General features: G+C 34.7%; 1 protein-coding gene and 1 long non-coding RNA gene across 3 annotated transcripts; one reads left to right on the top strand and one right to left on the bottom strand.

Annotated features, from left to right (window-relative positions):
* Positions 1-240: 240 nt before the first annotated feature.
* LOC110448846 lies at positions 241-1,097 on the bottom strand. Its single transcript, XR_002462787.1, has 2 exons — positions 933-1,097; positions 241-473 (listed from the first exon to the last, which is right to left on the bottom strand). It is a non-coding gene; the product is annotated as an uncharacterized LOC110448846 (long non-coding RNA).
* Positions 1,098-5,339: 4,242 nt separating this feature from the next.
* Positions 5,340-14,911, top strand: LOC110448845. 2 transcript variants are annotated; one of them, XM_021495315.1, is made up of 9 exons: positions 5,340-5,371; positions 6,583-6,635; positions 7,245-7,361; positions 7,894-8,089; positions 8,900-8,969; positions 10,529-10,661; positions 11,244-11,326; positions 12,050-12,126; positions 12,553-14,911. In XM_021495315.1, exons 2-9 carry the CDS (start codon positions 6,613-6,615, stop codon positions 13,513-13,515), a joined length of 1,662 nt encoding a protein of 553 aa, XP_021350990.1. In that variant the 5' UTR covers positions 5,340-5,371; positions 6,583-6,612; the 3' UTR covers positions 13,516-14,911. The 2 variants fall into 2 exon arrangements, with proteins under 2 accessions (XP_021350990.1, XP_021350991.1); XM_021495316.1 differs by lacking the exon at positions 5,340-5,371 and adding an exon at positions 5,379-5,431.
* Positions 14,912-19,387: the final 4,476 nt, after the last annotated feature.

Below are 19,387 nucleotides of genomic sequence, written 5' to 3'. Positions count from 1 at the left end.
CAAAGGGAAGCAACTCCTCTTGTGTGCTCCCCTTTCATGTGTATCAAAGGGAAGCAACTGTTTTTAATAAAAAAAATATGAAGTTTCTCATTTTCTCCTGATCATGAATAAAAATTTAAAATTGTCAATGGGCTATAAAGCAATACAAAAACTATTAGATGTACCTGATTCACTGACCTTTCAGTTAAAATCATTGCAAAAAAATGTAAAAACTTTAACATAAAATAAAAATAAAAGAAGTTTTTTCTTTAATTTTAATTCATAAATGCTAATATTTAACACACATAAGTATCATTCGTCCATAAACATTATATCATAGTCTCTAAACTTTCCATTATGATTTTATATATTGATACAGACTAAAAACAATTGTATTTGAGCTTGGTCTTTCATTTTCCTGCCTTTTTTTCACAATATTTGGTAAACTCTTCCCTGAGCTTCTCTTTCTCTTCTTCAACTTGTTTCTCAATGCCCTGCAAAAATAAATAAATAAAAACAGACAATCCATTATCTATTGACAACATAAGATTTGGTATTGAAGTGTATGCAAACATACTACTTGATACAACCAATCAAATTACCCGGGGTATAGTACTTACAGACAACTTTACATTATCACAGAAGTGTCTAAATATAGAAATACAAGTGTATACATAGTATATTTAGCTGCTGATGTTGATCAAGAGGAGCATCTGCCATGTATTGTATATAAAACCATTTCCATGCTACACCTTCTTTATTTACGAGACTTTTAAGAGAACCCGGGCCATGAACCCATGAAACAATTAAAAGCAAAAGATAGCAAACACAACTTTCAAAACATTTGGTCTTTTCAATGACAATAATTTCATATTACAGACATGATGCAAGAATTTTGAGGACACTGAACGGTCTATAAAGTGTTAAGTGTTGATGCCGAAATATTGACTTACCTCAAGGGGCTTATACATATGGAAGACAATTGACGAACCAGCAATTCCGGCAGCTAGAAATGATGCCAAAGCAGTAAAGTACTGTGTTGTAGAAATACCATAAGGCATATTTGTCTTTAAGTTATTAAGCAATCACAAAACAGATTTAGACCTCAGTTAATTAGCACAGACTCATTCTTGTCTTTGTCGTTCAACTAGAAAGGCCAATGTAAGTTCTCCACTTTCCATCAATTCTGTAATGGCTTGTTTTTCAGCTTGTCTTTTCTTGAACGTATTATCTGCAAGACAACAAATATGTAAAATCTGTATCAGGTGTATTTCCAATAAAAGACAGTTAATATATTAACAGGCCTAATGTTTCACGAACGTTCATCAGCATACATTGATATTCCCATTATTGTCCACAGCTGAAGGTTTAGCAGGAAAATCCTTGAATTTAAAAGAAGTGGGCCATTTCAGCAAGAGGCTATTCTATGTAAAATTGAAAGAAAATTGGATTATGGAGCAGTCAATTTCAGTTTTGAGGGGTCAATGGCCCGATGGCCCCCTCCAGGATTATCCCAGGTTTAGTCCTTACATGTGCCATTTTTAACAACATAAACAAATACATGTTACTGGGATTGAAACATGTCTCCTGCTGTTATTAAATAATACATTTATAATCTGTACAGTATGCAAAAAAAGGCATTGGCAACATGTATGTATTCTAAGTCTACATCATAGTAAAATTAAACATTCACAGTTAATATATTTAAACTTTTTCAACTTTTTTTTGTTGTGAAAATTATTCAGTTTAAAACAAAGTAAGCATCTCCTTTTAAAAAAATCTTTTAAAGGGGAGATAATCCCTGCTATATGAAAACTAAAAGTAGGTACTCAAGTTATTTGGAACTATTTTTGGTATGGATCTGATTTGGGTTCTCCTCCTTATAGCCCTGTATTAGAACAGACTAAAGTGGACTGCATGGATTGCTGGCGACTAGCTGCAGGTAGCACAATCAATAAGGACTACACGTGTCGGACTAAGGTGTCCTAGTAGGTTCAAATCCTGGTCTGGCTGTGCATTTTACTCTCTCGTGTTACTTGGCTTTGCATTTAGCACCCAATGAAACATACCAACTTAGGTCTTGTGTGTCTTTGAGGGTGAAGATTTAACAAAAAGAGGGGAGGAATTTGAATGAAGCAGAACTGGACTGCATTGATCTTTAGGTATATGTAGCTCACAGTTGATTTGGTTTGAGCGACTGTATAGACACAGGTGTCTGAAATGTTATTAGTACGTTTTTATAGTCCAAGAGTAATTTTGTATTTGTATTTGGGGGAGGGGGATATTCTTTACTATATAGGACTGTATAGGATCTATCTACTGATAAAATTTGACAAGCCTGTGGTCTGGAAGTCGAAGGTCCCAGATTTAGATCCTGGTATGGCTGTGTATTTTTCCTCTCTTGTTACACAGCCCTAACCTAACCTCCTTTTTAGGAATAATAATGGATGAAGCGAAACAAAAAATTTAGGGCGAACATTGTTAGGTATTTTCTTTCAATTTTAAGTCACAAATTAAGTCTTCTTAGTCTTCCATATCATCAAAATCAATTTTATAAACAAAAATGTGTTTGTATTGTTTTTAAGCGAATGTGACAAATGGCAGCTGTGAAAAGCCGACTCCGAACTCACACAGTTGCGCATTTTTTTACATGAAATATACCTACGTAACACAAATGTGGAAAATTATCAATAAGTTTAGTTGATGTATTTAAATATTAATTATTATATAAGCGTACAAATAAATAAAAAAAAAAGGGCGAAACATTCTAGGGCGTTCAGGATTTAGGGCGAAACAACCTGTTACCCATAATTTGTGTATATTAGTGGTGTACTAACAACTTCAGTGTTTGCTCATGTCGTATCTGTACCTGTGTTTAGAGTTTTAATGTTTTTCAGTGTTTTAGTCTTTATTACTTTATTTTTCTATTTATTTACCTACCTATTTAGCTTAACTTCTGTTTTGCATGGCACTTTTATATACCAATAACTGGCAGCATAGTTTCTAGCCCTCTCTTCTAATCATCATTATAGCTCAATATCTTTCACTTACTAGACCTTGTCGTCCTAATTTATTTACACTATATTAGTGTATATTATGTCAATTTTTACCCTTTTGCTATATTAGCATGTATGTACATTACACTTGAAGTGTTTTAACCCTTCAATATAAAGCAACACCTGTGTGAATTGATATGGTGTTCACTATTATCTCTTTTCATCTTTATATTATAACTATAGTTCTTTAAATTTAGTGCCTGTGATATCTAATTATATGCTGCTATGTTATTGTATGTTTTATTTGCTGATTATGTGCTAGCTTTCTGTGATAGTGTATAGCTTTTTTTGTTGTTTTCTGTTTGCTTTTTATCATGTTTGTCACAAAAATAGGGCTAATGTTTCTCTGTTTGATATATGCGACGTTAAATAAAGTTTCTTGCATCTTGTATCTTGTTCATCCTCACCCTGACTTATCGCTAGCTAATTATATATAATTAACAGGTTGGGCACAACAGCGTATATAGGTAATAATCCTGCATTCTGGTAACAGTTAGTGTCAGTTATCTGATCGCAGTAACAATTTTAAAATGGAGATTAAAGTGAAATAAAAACACACAAAGTTCTTTAAAATCTAGGAGCCAAAAAGGGTGTCACCCTTTCAACATTATCAAGTGAATTAAATATCACACTGATACACATAGAATCTAATTCTGTGTTATAAATAATTGGTACATTTATTCCAGAGGTGTTCACTAGTACTGCTAAACACACTAATATGACCAATTATGTACTGTATAGTATATCTACACATATCAGTGTGCCAAACACCTGTGATTTGTACACAAAAAGTCATCAATTCTAATGTCAAACTTTTTAAATTGAAAAAAATATAATATATAACCGACTATAATATTCTTATCCAGTGACAGGTGAGCATATACAAAAATCGGTCAATTTTTGTTTTATACAGTATTTATTGGGTTTTGTTGAAATAAGATCCTTTGACCTTAAGTGATGTTATTTACTTTATTTCTGTAATACAATTGCCAACGAGTAACTGCCACCCTAGCCCGAGTTTCATCTGGCTTTATCCATCTGTCAAAATGTCTTGTCTGGTGTCAGGGCCAGAGGAAACTCAGGCTTCTGTACTCGGTACTGTTCTACATCTACATAGTAATGACCACCTAACTATCTATATATTCTGCATCACCCTCTTTCGAGTATTATGTGCAGCGTGCGCGTCTGTGCATGTTAAAAGGTATTGTGTGGTGACCGAGATAGAAATGATAAAGTGCGGACTGGTGCATGCATAAGGGAGAGAGAGAGGAAAGAAAGAAAAGTGTGATGAGAGAGTATTTGGTGAGCTAAGAAATGTCTATAAGTTTAGACCTGCTACTGCCCATTACAAGGGCATATTTTATGGAACCTCTACGATGTTGATAGCTCCTGTTGTACAAAATAGCGGATCTATTATGGACTTTGAGTTGGGGTGTGAGGGAGGGGGTGGGGGGGNCACTCCAACTGAGCTGTATTTAAAAAGAGTTCTGATTCGGTGTTGGTCATATCAACTCTTAGTGTATTCGGGTAGGTGAACTATGATGACAGGGGACGGGGGTCACTCACTCAGAAGGGGACGGGGGAGGGTGAAGTTAAAAATATGCTGACATAGTCTATGGCCTAACAAAGGGAGTATCACTGATTGCCTTCTTGAAGGTGTCAAGTGATGGACTGCTGCAAGCTCCTATTTCATCTATTTGAAGATCATGTCATGTGATAGTAGTTGCTAGGCCAAGAGAAGAAAAGATAAAAGAAAGTGAAAGGGAATATGTATTGGAGTTATAATTGTTTTTTGTTTAGGGACAGCTTAAGCAGTCAGAAGAGGTAATGGAGGTTATATCTGGAGGCAGGTTACTCAGTAGGCCTCAGTACAGTACCCAATTATGTTTTGCTTGTAACGTCTGCTTACAAAAATTAGTTGACCCCACTGTCCAATGGATCATTACATATTCTAATGTTGCACCTCCCAGGAACATAAATGGAAGGAATCGAAAAACCCCAAATTGTTTCCCTGGAACTGCGTTCACAACTTTTGTCACAACCTTGGTAATGGATGTCATCCTCACATGTTTTGCAATTTGCTCATAAGAAAGCTGTTTCTATTCGTGCAATAAAAAATATGCGCCAATCAAATGGCTCGTTACATGTCAAATTCAATCACAATCGGGAACCGTCGGCACTTTCCGTAAACGAGTTTTTTTCCAAGTAATGACTTCTCCCTCGATTATATTTTTAGATCAAACCCTAACAGCGATTGGCTAATATGGTAACCTTTGAACTGAATTGACCAATGAGATTAAAGGTTCCACAGACAACAAAGCATCAAGCACCTGCAGGTAATGGTTCTGTTTACGTTAAAAGATTTTTTTTGCACTAGCATATTCTCAATTGGAAAGGTATTAGAATAATGATAAGTAGATAGAATAGATAATAGAGGAACGATTATATGGAATGCATATACATTTAAGTGAATGGACGATGAATAATTTATCACGATTTCCAACATGTGGCATTGTGATTCATATTCCTCAAAATGGAGGGGGGGTCAGTCAGCTTCAATTAGGACATTTGTTTGGCATGGCTATCATTGTATTCATTTAGTTATACGATATATTGAATGCTTTTTATTAGACAAAACTAGTCTTTATACTGTATCTGGTTTATGCTCAATGTTTGAAAGGAGACCCTGTGCTTGTGACAGGTCCCATCACAGGCTGGACAGTCAAAGGTTCAAAATGCTGTCACTTGCATGGCCCAAGGCTAATCTAAACCCTTTGTTTGTCCGGCACAGGGTCGTTATGACTTGTTATGTAATCACATGTGTTTACATACGGTTGAGTGAATTGGAACTTAATACAAGACATATTATTAGATGATTTGGTACAGTTTGTTTGCAGCAGCTATATAATCTGTACTGTAGGCCTACTGAAGGGGTATATAACGCTGAAAAGTAGATTAGCTACGCCCGATTAGCTATGCCAAATACATTTTTAATGTAATTGTATCTTCTTCTTTTTCTGCAACGTTTTCAAGATTTTATTTATTTTTCATTAATACTGTAAAATGTTATACATTCCAATGATGATCTGATGGGTCGAGTATACAAATTGGGCTGGATCTGATCAGCAGTGTATCTGTATGAACACAGAACATGTTGATGGTCAGCCTGGTATTTATTATATGGAATTGGTGAAAATAAATGTATTGACATTATATTATTGTTTTGTCAACGAGCTGATTAATATAAAAAGAAAACTCATGACTTCTATATGTTGTTCACTTTATAATTCTTCATAATCATAGCTCTAGGATTACATATCAGGACTCGGTGAGATTGGATTTCCAAGTTGGTTTAGTTTTTGTAGTAATGACTGATATTAATCTGTACATGTTAAAACAAATTTGCCAATGGGTCTATCTTAGATGTAAATAACAGATTACAATTAATTAATTAGAACCATCAGGTTTTTGTGTATTTGACAGTCAAATGTAAATAATACATAATATCATTTATTGATCATAATTGTTATGTGTATTTTCATTTCAGCTGTATAGCAGGTTTATTTTGCAAGAGAAAATGGAACAAAATTTAACATATTTGTGAGTACATTATATTGAGATCAGATCTAGTATATAGAAACATACAATTGTACTTTCATAATACAGTACATGTATTGTACATTTAGTATAATTTCAGTAACTGAACAGAAATCATTTAAGACAGTGATCTCAAAACTCTGATCATGGCATCAACATCATATTTCTGAAGTTTTAACCTTGTTTATAATAACATCCTAATCACTATATATATATATTATATATATAAGCCAGAACAAATTGGTTTCAATCTCAGAACACAATTTGTACTGTTTGGTGTTAATGTAGCGCAAATGTAAGACTAGCTTCTTTTGTGTTAGACAATATAACTCAACAAAATATTACTCTGTAAAATGTTGTCAACAATTTAATGAATAATGTTTGTAAAAATTACAGCTTTCATGTTTTCTCAAAAAATAATTATAAGTTTTATCAGTTCGTCTTTAGTAGCGAGGAATGTCTGTAAAAATACGACATTCTTACGAAACTAGTTTGTAGCTAGTAGCTACTAGCTTGTAGAAACTGAGATCATATAATATGTTCTAATATAAGTTTAGAACTATATGTAATAGGTACTTGTGATTGAATATACATCAACTTTTATACTTTCAGTCCCATGGAGAACATGAACCATGCAGGACTGCAGCACCATGCAATGGCGATGGCCAACTTCATCAAGACAGAACCTCAGTTAGATATCAAGTCTGAACCACAGGATATGTTTCAAAGGTACATTAATCTTACTGTAGATACATGTTTAAATTAGACCAAATATGGGGTTACTCTACCTACCCTATTTGTTTGTGCCTTCCTGGTACACTTCCCTGGTATATTAACCTTAAAAAAAAAAAATGAAAAGAAAGATTTCTTACCTAACTACCCTAATTTTCAGACATGTAACGGGAAACAAAAATACCTGGTACTGTTTTGTTTGGCCTTATGTTAATTCAGTATGAGCAGTAACAGCATTCAAGTTGAGCATTTATTGAAATTTATCTCATTCACCCCCTCTGATTTTCCTAAAAAAAGATACTACTATTATACGCCTTTTTTGGATATATTTAAAAAAAACATTCTTCTTCGTCAGTGATACGTGTAGTACAGGGAAGGCCGGCCATGTGTGATGTTACGTTCATTTTGTCTGTAATTTGTACAAGAAAGGCTATGTCTGATGTTACTTTCATGTTTCCTGTAAGTAGTACAGGGGAGACTGTTTATGATCTTACTTTCATTTTGCCTGTATTTATTCTGTCATCATCAGTGTTACAAGTACTACAGCAAAGGGCAAAACTTCCAAGGCCAAGAAAAGGAAGACTGAGAAAGTGAAACAGGAGAAGATAACTGACCACATGGTTGTGAAGAAAAAGAAACATGATCGTTTCAAGGGCATGCCTGAAGAGGAAGTGATGAAACGCCTTCTGCCAGACCACCTGGCTGAGGATCTAGACATTGTTATTGTAAGTCTCCTAAACTTAATTCAGTGTTTCCTTCTGGCGTAAATATTACGGTGCAACACCACGCATCATTTCTCTGATCATGATGTCATTCCCTTTCTGTGATTGTTCTTAAACATCACAAACTTATAATGCAATCAACACCACCCTTGCCTAGAAAGATTGGTTTGTTTGTGCTTTACGTCCTATTGGGCCGCGGTAGCCAAGTCGTTAAGGTGTCTGACAATCTGCTACCACTAGCCCTCTACCACATGGTCGCAGGTCCAGGCCTACGTGGGGCAGTTGCCAGGTACTAGCCGTAGGTCGTGGTTTTTATTTGGGAACTCCGGCTTTCCTCCACTCAGGTTGGAGGGCTTGTCGTTGTAGACAGTCATGCAGATGCCTTAACCACTAGAACCTGCTATAAAATATAGTACTAGGCAGCATATACATATTACACCTGGTTGCAGTGACTTATAACCCTTTCACCACTGTAGACCATAATGGACTCCTCCAGATCAATGCATGGTAGAGTCTACTAAAATTAAATAGGGGTGAAAGGGTTAAATAGGACAACTCTACTATACAGGAGGTATCCACACGTACCATTTAATGTCTAATTCACCAAATCATTGAGACCTGTCGACAAGACCAGAAATGTTTGGCCAATTTTCACACCTACTGAGATATCCTGGAGGGCAGCACACTGCTTACCTGAAGGCAGCTAAAAGTCATCCTGCAAAGTATTTAAAAGTTATCGTAAACCAATGTGTTGTGATCTTTTTTTGTGTGAGGTATTACATTAATTAGGTGGTTACAATTTGTGTGTTGTAGGTGGGTATCAATCCCGGTTTGATGGCAGCTTATGTTGGACATCATTATGCGGGCCCAGGAAATCACTTCTGTAAGTATATATACGATAAACCCAAAATATTCTCTGAAAAAAGACCTACTGTGGCGGTCTATATCGACCCTGACCCTTGTGATTATAACATGCCTGCTATATAATATGTGTCAGCCTTGTGATCCTGACAAACTTCCACATGTTGATTACTCTGGATGGCCATTCAGTGATTACTTATTCTGGGGGAACAAACATAGTTTAAGGTTTGTAGCTACATATGTCAGAATTATGTGCATGACATTCCTGATCCTCAGCCCTCCAGTCTCCTCCTCATACACAAATCCAAAACTTTGTTCTATTTTTGTTATGCGAGATACATAATGTACTTATAGACGGTTCAATCTGGGTTATGGGGGAAATTTCCTTCTTTGTGATGAAGGGAAAGTTTTATACATTTCACATGAAGATTTTCACCCCTGAAATCTTACGTTTTCTTTACCATTAGATTATATTACAATATAATAAAACCACGCTAACTGGAACTCTTGGGGTCCAGATCAAAAGTTCAAGTAATACACATTATTTGACAAATCCGAGGTTTGTCGCACATTATGTTTTGATCAGGTAGAACGACATATACATTATGAGCACTGCAAATATCACGGATAGTAGTATTAGTAGATGATAGAAATAAAAAAGATGCTTAATACAGATGCCAGCTTTTACTAGGATATAAATCGGTGTTAAAAAAGGAAGTGAAATAAAGTAGCTGTATCTGACGTGCTTGTTGTTTAAACATAGTCCATCATACTGTGTCTGGCTACAATAATTTTACAAAATATCAAAACGAGATCGAGGACCTATTCAATCATTTTGAAGTGAAAGAAAATCTTGAATCCCTGTTTTTGCGATGTTGATTGATGACGAAATTACCAATATGACATATATTCAAGTTGGAATATCTATAAAGATGACCACAAATCTGCTTTGTGATTTCCCTTTAATATTGCCTGGCCAAAATATTGTTTTACACACCCAGTGATTAACACTTCCGCTAAAACAACGATTCCCAGGATAAAAAGGTATGATTACCTGTTGGACGAATGGATATGTTAAATACGAAGGTTTTGAGTGGTTGAGGAACACCAGGTATTCTAGCAATGGCTGTTCGAGTAATCCGAGGTTACTTTACAAAGAATATATAAGAACAAGGCGGTCAGGACTAAGACCACTAGAGGTATAGGGAGTATTTGAGTAATGCAAGATCGAGTAAGTGGGGTTTTACTGTATAAGAAAATCATTCCTTCTTGACTGTTTAATATGATAATACTTCTGGATAGTGAATGGCAAACTCGCCTTCAACAAGATGGCTGGGGTTCGTTTCCCTGTTAAGATGTGAGAAAGTCCATCCGGGCCAACAAGAGTGATTAAGATAAGTTGGAAAAAAAACTGTTTCATTATTGTTGTAAAAAGATAAAGTTTATATTATTATATTATACATGTCCACAACCTTTTGTTTTTATCTTGAGTGATCAATATAATATCATCTGTCTTGGTCAGCAAGATTCAGACAGTCAGCGTGTACATCAGTAACATCTTTGTTCCTTTATTATTTTCAGGGAAATGTATGTACCTCTCGGGCCTCATTCCCGAACCACTGACAGCTTACGATGACACCAAACTGCTGAATTACGGGATAGGATTTACCAACATAGTTGCAAGGACAACCAGAGGAAGTGCAGATCTGACAAGGTTCGAAACAATGTGAACCTAAAGCACGAATAAATGATAAAATGATTTATGGTTGTACAAACCTCTTGATATTTGTGTCTAGTTCTAAAACAATGCATATCTGGTTGTTTGTCGAAGGAAGTTGATGGCTACAAAGTCAACAGACAGTTAAATTCTCCACATACTTGGCAATGGAAGAATGTTTCAAATTCTCTTTTTTGTTTGGAAAAAGTACTTTTAAGTTCAATGGTAGAGATTTTTGGAAGTAAAATGCTGAGAACTTTTCAATAATTTCATCTCAAGAAATGAAAAAAGTGATTTTGGATTAAAAAGGTAAAGGATGAGAAATCATCTTCAAAAGATGTCTGTTCTAAATATAAGGAAAACATATTGACATCCTTTTTTTGTTTCTAAAAAAGCCATTTTTTCTTTAATTGTTAGTACATAATAGTACATATTGGTGTAATGTTCCCAATCCTTCAGCTACATCGCGATACAAACAAAGAATATGCAGATGATGAATGTAAATTGAATGATGTTAATGTATTTCAATTAGGAATCCATATATTTTGACTAAGAATCAATACTTTTGACTGATTTCAGAAAAGAAATCAAAGAAGGTGCCAAATACCTGTCGGAGAAACTGAATAAATACAAACCAAAGATAGCTGTCTTTAATGGGAAGGGTAAGTTTACGAAAGAAAACCATTGACTGTGGTTGTCATGGTAGCTGTAATACACATCCCATTGATGGGCCTTGATTATTGACGTTATCATTATTAGCTCGCCTAGAGAGGTGAGGCCCAAAAGTGAAAATATTGATGCATAGAATAACCCAGTGTTCATGTTCTTTTAACATATAGTCTTTGGATGACGTCTAACAATACTACTACAATACATAGGATCGTAATATTTGGTTTATAAATAACATGCTATGATCATACAATTTATATTGACCCATATTCAGGTCACATGTTTCAAGTACGTTAAAATCTTCATACTGATTCTGATGACATATAATGAATAATGATGCTTAGAGACCGGGTATGTGTCTTGTCACTTGTTGAAGGGTTTGTTCAAATAAATCAATGTTGTTTTACAGCATTGGATAAAGAACATTTATCTAGATAAATTAATTCTGCTACAAACATTTAACAATTGAAAGAAATTGAACAACACTGTATATATATATATATCAGGTCTTACTATGAATAACCTTGTCACCTGTTTAATGTGACTATTATATAAATAGTTAACAATTCTTTGATGTAATGAAAAAAATTGAATTGATACCAGGTTGTTTTATTTTATCATTAAAATACTTAAGATTTACATAGTTTAAAGTGTGCCTTGTTCAAAGTCAATGTGATTGGAACTTGGAAGTGATTGAATATGCAACATTGTTACAGGTATTTATGAAGTATTTTTGGGACACAAGAATTTTGCAATAGGGAAACAACCTGAACCGCTGGAGGGCACTGATACGGTAACTATACACTCAACTAAATAGTTGTCTCACCAATACTGTGCACATATAAATATTGAAGACATGCTCAAATTTGTGACAGTATACATGTATTTTGTAATTAAAATATGGAAGTGCTAAAATAAGAAATGTATTGAAACCTTGATGATAGGATTGCTTTTTAAAATCTGCTGGATTGTGAACAAATCCATACATGTACATGTATAGATTTGTCTGCTGGTTTCACAGATTGTTCTCTCTTCTATTTAATTGACTCCCTCCCTGTTTTCAGATTACTGTTCTATTTAAATGACTCGCCCTGTTTTTGATTGTGTATAAGCGATTCCATCATGCATTGGTTGCTATTGGTTTCATTTTGTTTACATGATTTTCTTATCTGTATAAGTGCCTGCTGTTCTGTTTCATTGCCTTCCTCCCTGTTTTCAGGTTGTGTATGTGATGCCCTCTTCTAGTGCTCGCTGTTCACAACTACCTAGAGCCGTAGACAAAGTCCCATTTTACGCAGCCCTAAAGAAACTGCGGGACCATCTTCGTGGGGATCTTAAAGAACTGGATGAATCAGAAGTGTGCTTCCCTGACCTTGAGCTCAAAGTCATTAAGAAGGAGGATCGGCTGAAGGCAGAGGGATACCCTGATGCTGACAACAAGGGAGCAATTAATCTTGGTAATGGTAATGTGCCTGCTCCCTTCACAAATAACCAGCCAATGAATGGGGCTGTAGGTCCTCCAGGTATGAATCACCCTGGAAACTTTATGTCCATTAAGCAGGAAGCTCCTTACAACTCTCAGGATTATGGGGGCAGTACCAACATGTTCCACCAACAAATGCCTGTGATCAGTCTTCCCTGCCCGTCATATCCAATCTCAAGTATGGCATATTCAGGGGGAGGTAACTCTCGTCCCCATGGACCACAAGGAATGATGCCTTTACCAGCAACAACATATCCCTCCTCCCAAGTTGATGGATCAACGATGTTTGGGGGACAGGGGTCTCAGGGACCTCATCCATCACACTTTCCTACTAGTCAGGGTTCTTACATTCCACAGATAAACTGTCATGGTAATTCCTCTCAAGGTCAGGGTCAGTTCTTATCACCAGGTCAAGGTCAAAGTTCAACTAATATGTTCACATCCCAGGGGCCATCACAAAATCTACCTCACCATGTGGACCTGACAGTGCCAGGATCCTACCCCTCTGCAGGGTTGCACTTGGCCAATGCCATGCATGGGTGGCCCGGCATGCAAGGTCAATCTTGTGGACAATCTCCTCGACCACAGCAGGGATTTGATCAGATGCAAAATCGTGTGTTCATCAAGGCGGAACCACAGGACTTTGGATCATCATCATCATCATCATCAACAACCTGTCCATTTCAAAATGTTGGATAAGTAATGTATTTATTTGTGTAGTCCTGTATGGGTGTCTGAGTATGTGTTCATTAAGTAATCATCACAGTGATGACATCATAGTGAGCTCTTTGTATGTATTATAAATAGCTGTCTTGCATTTTTATTTCCATTATTTATATATTGTAAATATTTTGCAAAATATTATTGTCTCAAACTTTTTAAACAGGAAATATATTGATGTATTTTTCTTGTGCTAAAAGTTTCATAAGTTTTGTGCTTTATTAATGCAAATTCGATGAGATCTGGTTTGTGCCTACTATATGTCTAATGAAATCAGGAATCTGGATCTATGAAATTCTTAAAAGGTTCATATCATACAAAACCAAATGAAATAAAATACAAATTGGAAACTTAAAAGTTAAAATGGATACATGTTCAAATTAGTATGAATATTTGAAACATGAAGTTCCAATTATGATTAAAGAAATAAAAAATCAATAAAGAAATCAATATTGAAACATTTTTTTCATAACAAATATTAAAATATCAAAGTACCATATTTTGTCTTTCAAAAATCATATATTGAAGATTAAAAGGTAGTCAAAACGGAACCTCATAACTAAGTTTTTAAATTTTTGCCTCAATAGACTGGAATAGGTTTATATGATAAAATATATACTGGTAGATCATAATCATCGTTATAAGAAATGAAAGTAGAACAGACATGGTAATAATTGTGTGATAATGGACAGTACATTTAAGGACACAGTAAACATGTACAGTGTATTTGTTGCTAAATATACACAATTTTGAATAAAAATATTGCTGTAACACACATAGATGCAATTGAAATGATATTTGAACATGCCTCGCAACTGTAATACTATTTAAAACGTGTTGATTTCCAGTATTGTTGTTGTACATGGCATTACGTAGCTGTATGCATTTTTATAAAATTGAATATTACCCTGTTAGAATTATTGTACGTTTATTTATTGATATTATCATCATAGTGATATTAACATAAGTACAATATATGATGTCAAAAATGCTTTAGATGTCATTAATATCATTGGGTGTATTTTAAAGATGTGAACTCTCCACCCTTAAACTGGTTGTCTGTGAGTGTAGCTGTTTTACTGCAGACAGACTACAAAGATACCACTTTGTAAGAAAAGTACCTCATTGACTGTTGATAAGCCCACGCTCAGATATAAGCCCACCCACAGATTTACAAGTTACATTCACCAACAAGCAGTCTATGCATGCAGGTAAAAATGTTCAAAAAGCCAAACCATAAGTTGATGCTGTTTCTATTGACTATCCTTTGTATTTCTAAGGATGAGATCCTACAGGCATATTGTATCTTTGAGCAAGATACCTTACTCCGCTTGTTCCAGTCTACTCAGCTGTAAATGAGTATGTGGTTGGGCAGTGCTAGAATTGTAGATTGTTAGCTGTGAGCGCCGAAATGGCAGCACCGGCTGTCTACTCCCCAGGGAGTTGAGAAAGATATTGGCTGGTCGCAAAGGCCCTTTAACTACGGATAATAATTTGTGAACCGCTTTGAGACGACCTATGAACTATGTTGTGATAAAGCGGTATATAAGAACCTCAAATTATTATTATTATTATTATTATTGGTGTTTTTTTTCTCCATTTTACTTGATGAATGTTGCCAGATACTTCTGATCCTTCACTAATGAAATGCTTCCTAGCTAATTGCATTTAATTGTCCTGAGCTGTATATGTCTGTTGCAGTGTTAAACAATTAACGGTATTAATGTATGATTATTATGTATTAATATGTAATTATTTATATTGATGTATAAGTATTTTGTATTAATGTATAATTATTATGTATTGATGTATAACTATAATGTGTTATATATGTACATACTGACTGAAGCAATACACTGTTCAATTATACAAAATGTTCAATTTTTATGTTAGGTATAATTTATATTTGATAATACTGCCGTATTATGAGTTTTAAAGTATGATGAGTACGTTTTTGAGTGTGACATTCTATGATTGCATACATAATTGATATGTCATTTATTATAATAATAAATGTGTTTCTGTAAGTGATTTATTTGTTAAATGATGGTTCACACTTTATGATTAAGGAGCAAGAGCTTTAAATAGTTGAAGGCAGGCAATTACAGGGGATGCAGTCGAAGCCTTTTTAGTCATAACAATTTAAATCTATGATTATATAAGAATCTTGCTAGCTTTGTCAAAAGCAGATGACACTGAAGTCTAATCTTGTTAGTCCTAACAAAAACCGATGACACTATATTTGTGTCTTTTTAGTCCTGAAAATAATGGCTGACATTGTGTTTTAGTCTTGTTTTCCGGATATTATCATTTCAAATCAGACTAAGTAATGAATTTTCCAGATTGAAGTATCAATGAACCAGTTCCTACAGGTAATGGTCTGGAAGTATCAATGAACCAGTTCCTACAGGTAATGGTCTGGAAATGGAGGATGACATCCCGATAAATTATGTTCCATTGATTTAAACATTGAAAATTTTAATTGAGAAAACAATATAAGTTGTTTATATATGTGTTTTTTTCTGGATTAGGTAAACAACATACAGCCAGCTTGTTATAGTGGATATGTATAGAGTATAAAGTCATGTCCTCTTTATGATCAAAATCCATCACACTGGGCATTATCAGGATTATATTACCTGGAAGTTCCCTTTCATTGTTCATCTACATTTACTACCCGTTTTTGTGATGATCTATCATGGAATATGGTTATTTCATTATGAAAGTATTAATTTCGGTCAACACTTAAGTGAAATGATAACATTGACTTATATTGTGTAATCCCTGTACTGTGAAATAGTGATATATATTATTTTATATTATTCCTTTGTTCATTTGTGATGTGATTGTAATGATACTGGTAAATTATGAGAAAAGTGTATTCACCTCTCAGGAAGTCACATTTCATTTGACCTTTGACCTCACTGCCAGAGAAACACATTTCTACATTTATGCCTTTGTAAATCTAGCATACATGTAACAATTTTTTTACATAGTGGTTGTAATACTGAAAGGCAGCATACAACGTTATTGAACTGGAAAAGTCATGATGTATTGAGCTTTAATTCTATTTTCTTTATGAATTTTTTTGTCACTATACCGGGGATTCTGGTAGTGTTGGATAGAAGATTTTACTTTTGTGTTCAGACTGTTATCCATACACGTGTGTTGTACTCTGTGTAAACTACTGTAACACTGGCTGTAAATTGCCATGGTAACACAATCAAATTTGTTCATCGCTATAACTACTGATATCCAGACCTGTGTATTGCTATACAGTAACACTAATCAGATGTGTACATGACCGTGGATGCCGATACCCCGACGTGTATATTACCATGGTAACACCAATCAGATGTGTACATGACAGTGACTGCTGGTACCTCACCTGTATATCACCATGGTAACACCAATCAGATGTGTACATGACAGTGTCTGCCGGTACCCTCACCTGTATATCACCATGGTATCACCAATCAGATGTGCAAGACTTAAAAGACTACACAAATCCTAGGTTATATAAAACAGTGCTCATTAAAAAAATTGTTACACATTTACCTTGTGTATGGCACATAATCTCTCTGCTTAATTCTAGCCAATATTATCTGTGTTAATTGATTTAATTTGATGATCAGAAGAGAGCGATTTTATCTGTTGTCTGGCCTACATATCATTTAACGACAAAATTTCAGCTGTTGTTTCATTAATATACCAATCCTGCTGACCTTTGTGTTAGTTTTAAATGGTATTTAAAGTCTTCTATGTGTTAGATATAATCAATTTGTCTCAACACGCCATGTCTAAATACCTCATATGTAGATCAATCTCGATGCCCAATTAAACTTAGCATTAAATGGAAGTCCTGAATGTGTGTTATGTGCATGTACTTATTGTTCCTACATGTTTACTATAATATCTGAATATTCTGATCTGTGAGAATGAAATATGAATGAAAATTTTGGTTAAATATGATTTTCTTGTTTTGTTTTGTCACTTTTAGTGCAATGTTGACAATTGTTAATCATTTTAATATTTTTCCATTTTCGGCACAATTATAATTATTATATATATTACTTTAATCTAAATAAGACCATCTTCCTGTTGCAGAATGTTATACAATGTTACAATGTATAGAACAATGTTATACAATGTAACAATGTTTAGAACAATGTTACACTGTATTATATATGGTCATTCTCTTTATTTATTTCTATTTTTATAAAAAGCAAATATACAAATATATGTATATCATTCGGTTTATATACCATTAAAAATTAATTTAGGAATTTTTAACTAGTGCCTATATACAGGAACAGTTTTAAGGCAAACATGTTTATTTAGTTAATGGATTTATACATTTTTTTATTTGATTTAGTAATGAATTAATTTTATTGTTGTGTACTATTTCAATGTTGGAATGAATAAAAAACTGCATCTGAACTTTACCATTTTTGTTATACTTTGACTTGTGATAATGGAATTCGACATCACTATGTGTTACCATTACAATAAGAATAGATTCATTGATGGATGGGTTTGTCATCCATGGCCTCCGATATTTTCATGAATGGACCTTTTCTGACATGCAAAACATTTTCGGGGGCTTATGCCATGGTGCTTCTTCCATCGTCTGTCCCTCTGTGTGGTGTCAACTTTTTTCTTTAATCAGCTTCCTATGAATAACCAAAAAGACTTGGAGGTGATATTTGGCTATAATTAGCATGGTTATAGTTCACCTGCCCTAAGGGCTAGTGAGCTGATGTTACGGTGCAGTGTCTGTCCTCATCTCACGAGGAATGGACAGGCCTATAGTCATGAAAGCTTTATTGGTAAGAGACTGACAAAGTTTGAGAACGAAAATGACGGTGACCTACTTTTAAGGTCAAATATGTCAAACACTTCAAACGGCTTTCTTCTGAAAGCAAAAGGTATATAATCATAATATTTGGCTGGTGGCTTCTTGGGATAGAGCCCAACAAAGTTTGGTTATGCAAATGACTTTTACCTACGTTCAAGATCACAGGGGTCAAACACTTAAAACAACTTGTTCTGAAGAACCGAAAGGCAAAGAGTCGTACTATTTGGCTTATAGCCCTCTGGGATAGATCCGGACAAAGTTTGTGATTGCAAATTTGTAACCTGGACCTTATTTTACGGTCACGGATTAAATATGGCAAACACTGCAAACAGCTTCTTTTTTGCCCTACAAAGTTTGCTAATGAAAATGACCTTTACCTACTTTTAAGGTCATAGGGATCAATTGTGTTAACATATTCTAATGACTCTTCTCAATAACTAAGAGCCACAGGGTGATGATACTTGGGAGGAAGCACTTCTAAGTTGTTTCAACAGAACGATATTGTTAGACTTTCAAGATCGCTGATAAAATGTGTTAAAATATTGTAACAGGTAAGGATTTTTACCTATAGCTTTATGTAAATCTCATTTCTAATTTGACAAAGAGTATGCTTGGCCCATTATGATTCACTGTTGTATAAACCATGCCTCCCAACCCAATGGGCACAGAGGGATGGGATCCAATAAGGTAAGGGTGTTGCTGAAAGACTGAGCAAATATTTGGAAACGTTTTTAGTACAGTATAATATTTAATTACAAATATTTTGCTATGACGGCATAAATATCCAGGTGAGTGGTACAGCCCCTCTGGGCCTCTTTTTATTTTTTCAAATGAATGACCTTGACCCACATGAATGACCTTGACCCACATAACAAAGGTCAAATATTGTAAAACCTACACACTTCTTTGATAATTAGGGCTAGCGTGATGATATTTTTGCCAGTAGGATGCTGCGATAAAGGGATATCAAGTTTGTTCAAATAAATCATTTTG

The sequence above is a fragment of the Mizuhopecten yessoensis genome, unplaced genomic scaffold (genome assembly GCF_002113885.1).
Source record: "Mizuhopecten yessoensis strain PY_sf001 unplaced genomic scaffold, ASM211388v2 scaffold4359, whole genome shotgun sequence".
Taxonomy (NCBI): domain Eukaryota; kingdom Metazoa; phylum Mollusca; class Bivalvia; order Pectinida; family Pectinidae; genus Mizuhopecten; species Mizuhopecten yessoensis.
The sequence above is the reverse complement of the archived record's forward strand: the minus strand, read 5'-3'. Positions and strand labels throughout refer to the sequence as shown.

Bases quoted from the DNA above. Each gene is read 5' to 3' on its own strand.
- LOC110448845 (XM_021495315.1), top strand. From the start codon at position 6,613: ATGGAACAAAATTTAACATATTT. The intron at 8,090-8,899 runs GTAAGTCTCCTA...TGTGTGTTGTAG, and splicing joins AGGATCTAGACATTGTTATT to GTGGGTATCAATCCCGGTTT. The intron at 10,662-11,243 runs GTTCGAAACAAT...GACTGATTTCAG, and splicing joins GGAAGTGCAGATCTGACAAG to AAAAGAAATCAAAGAAGGTG.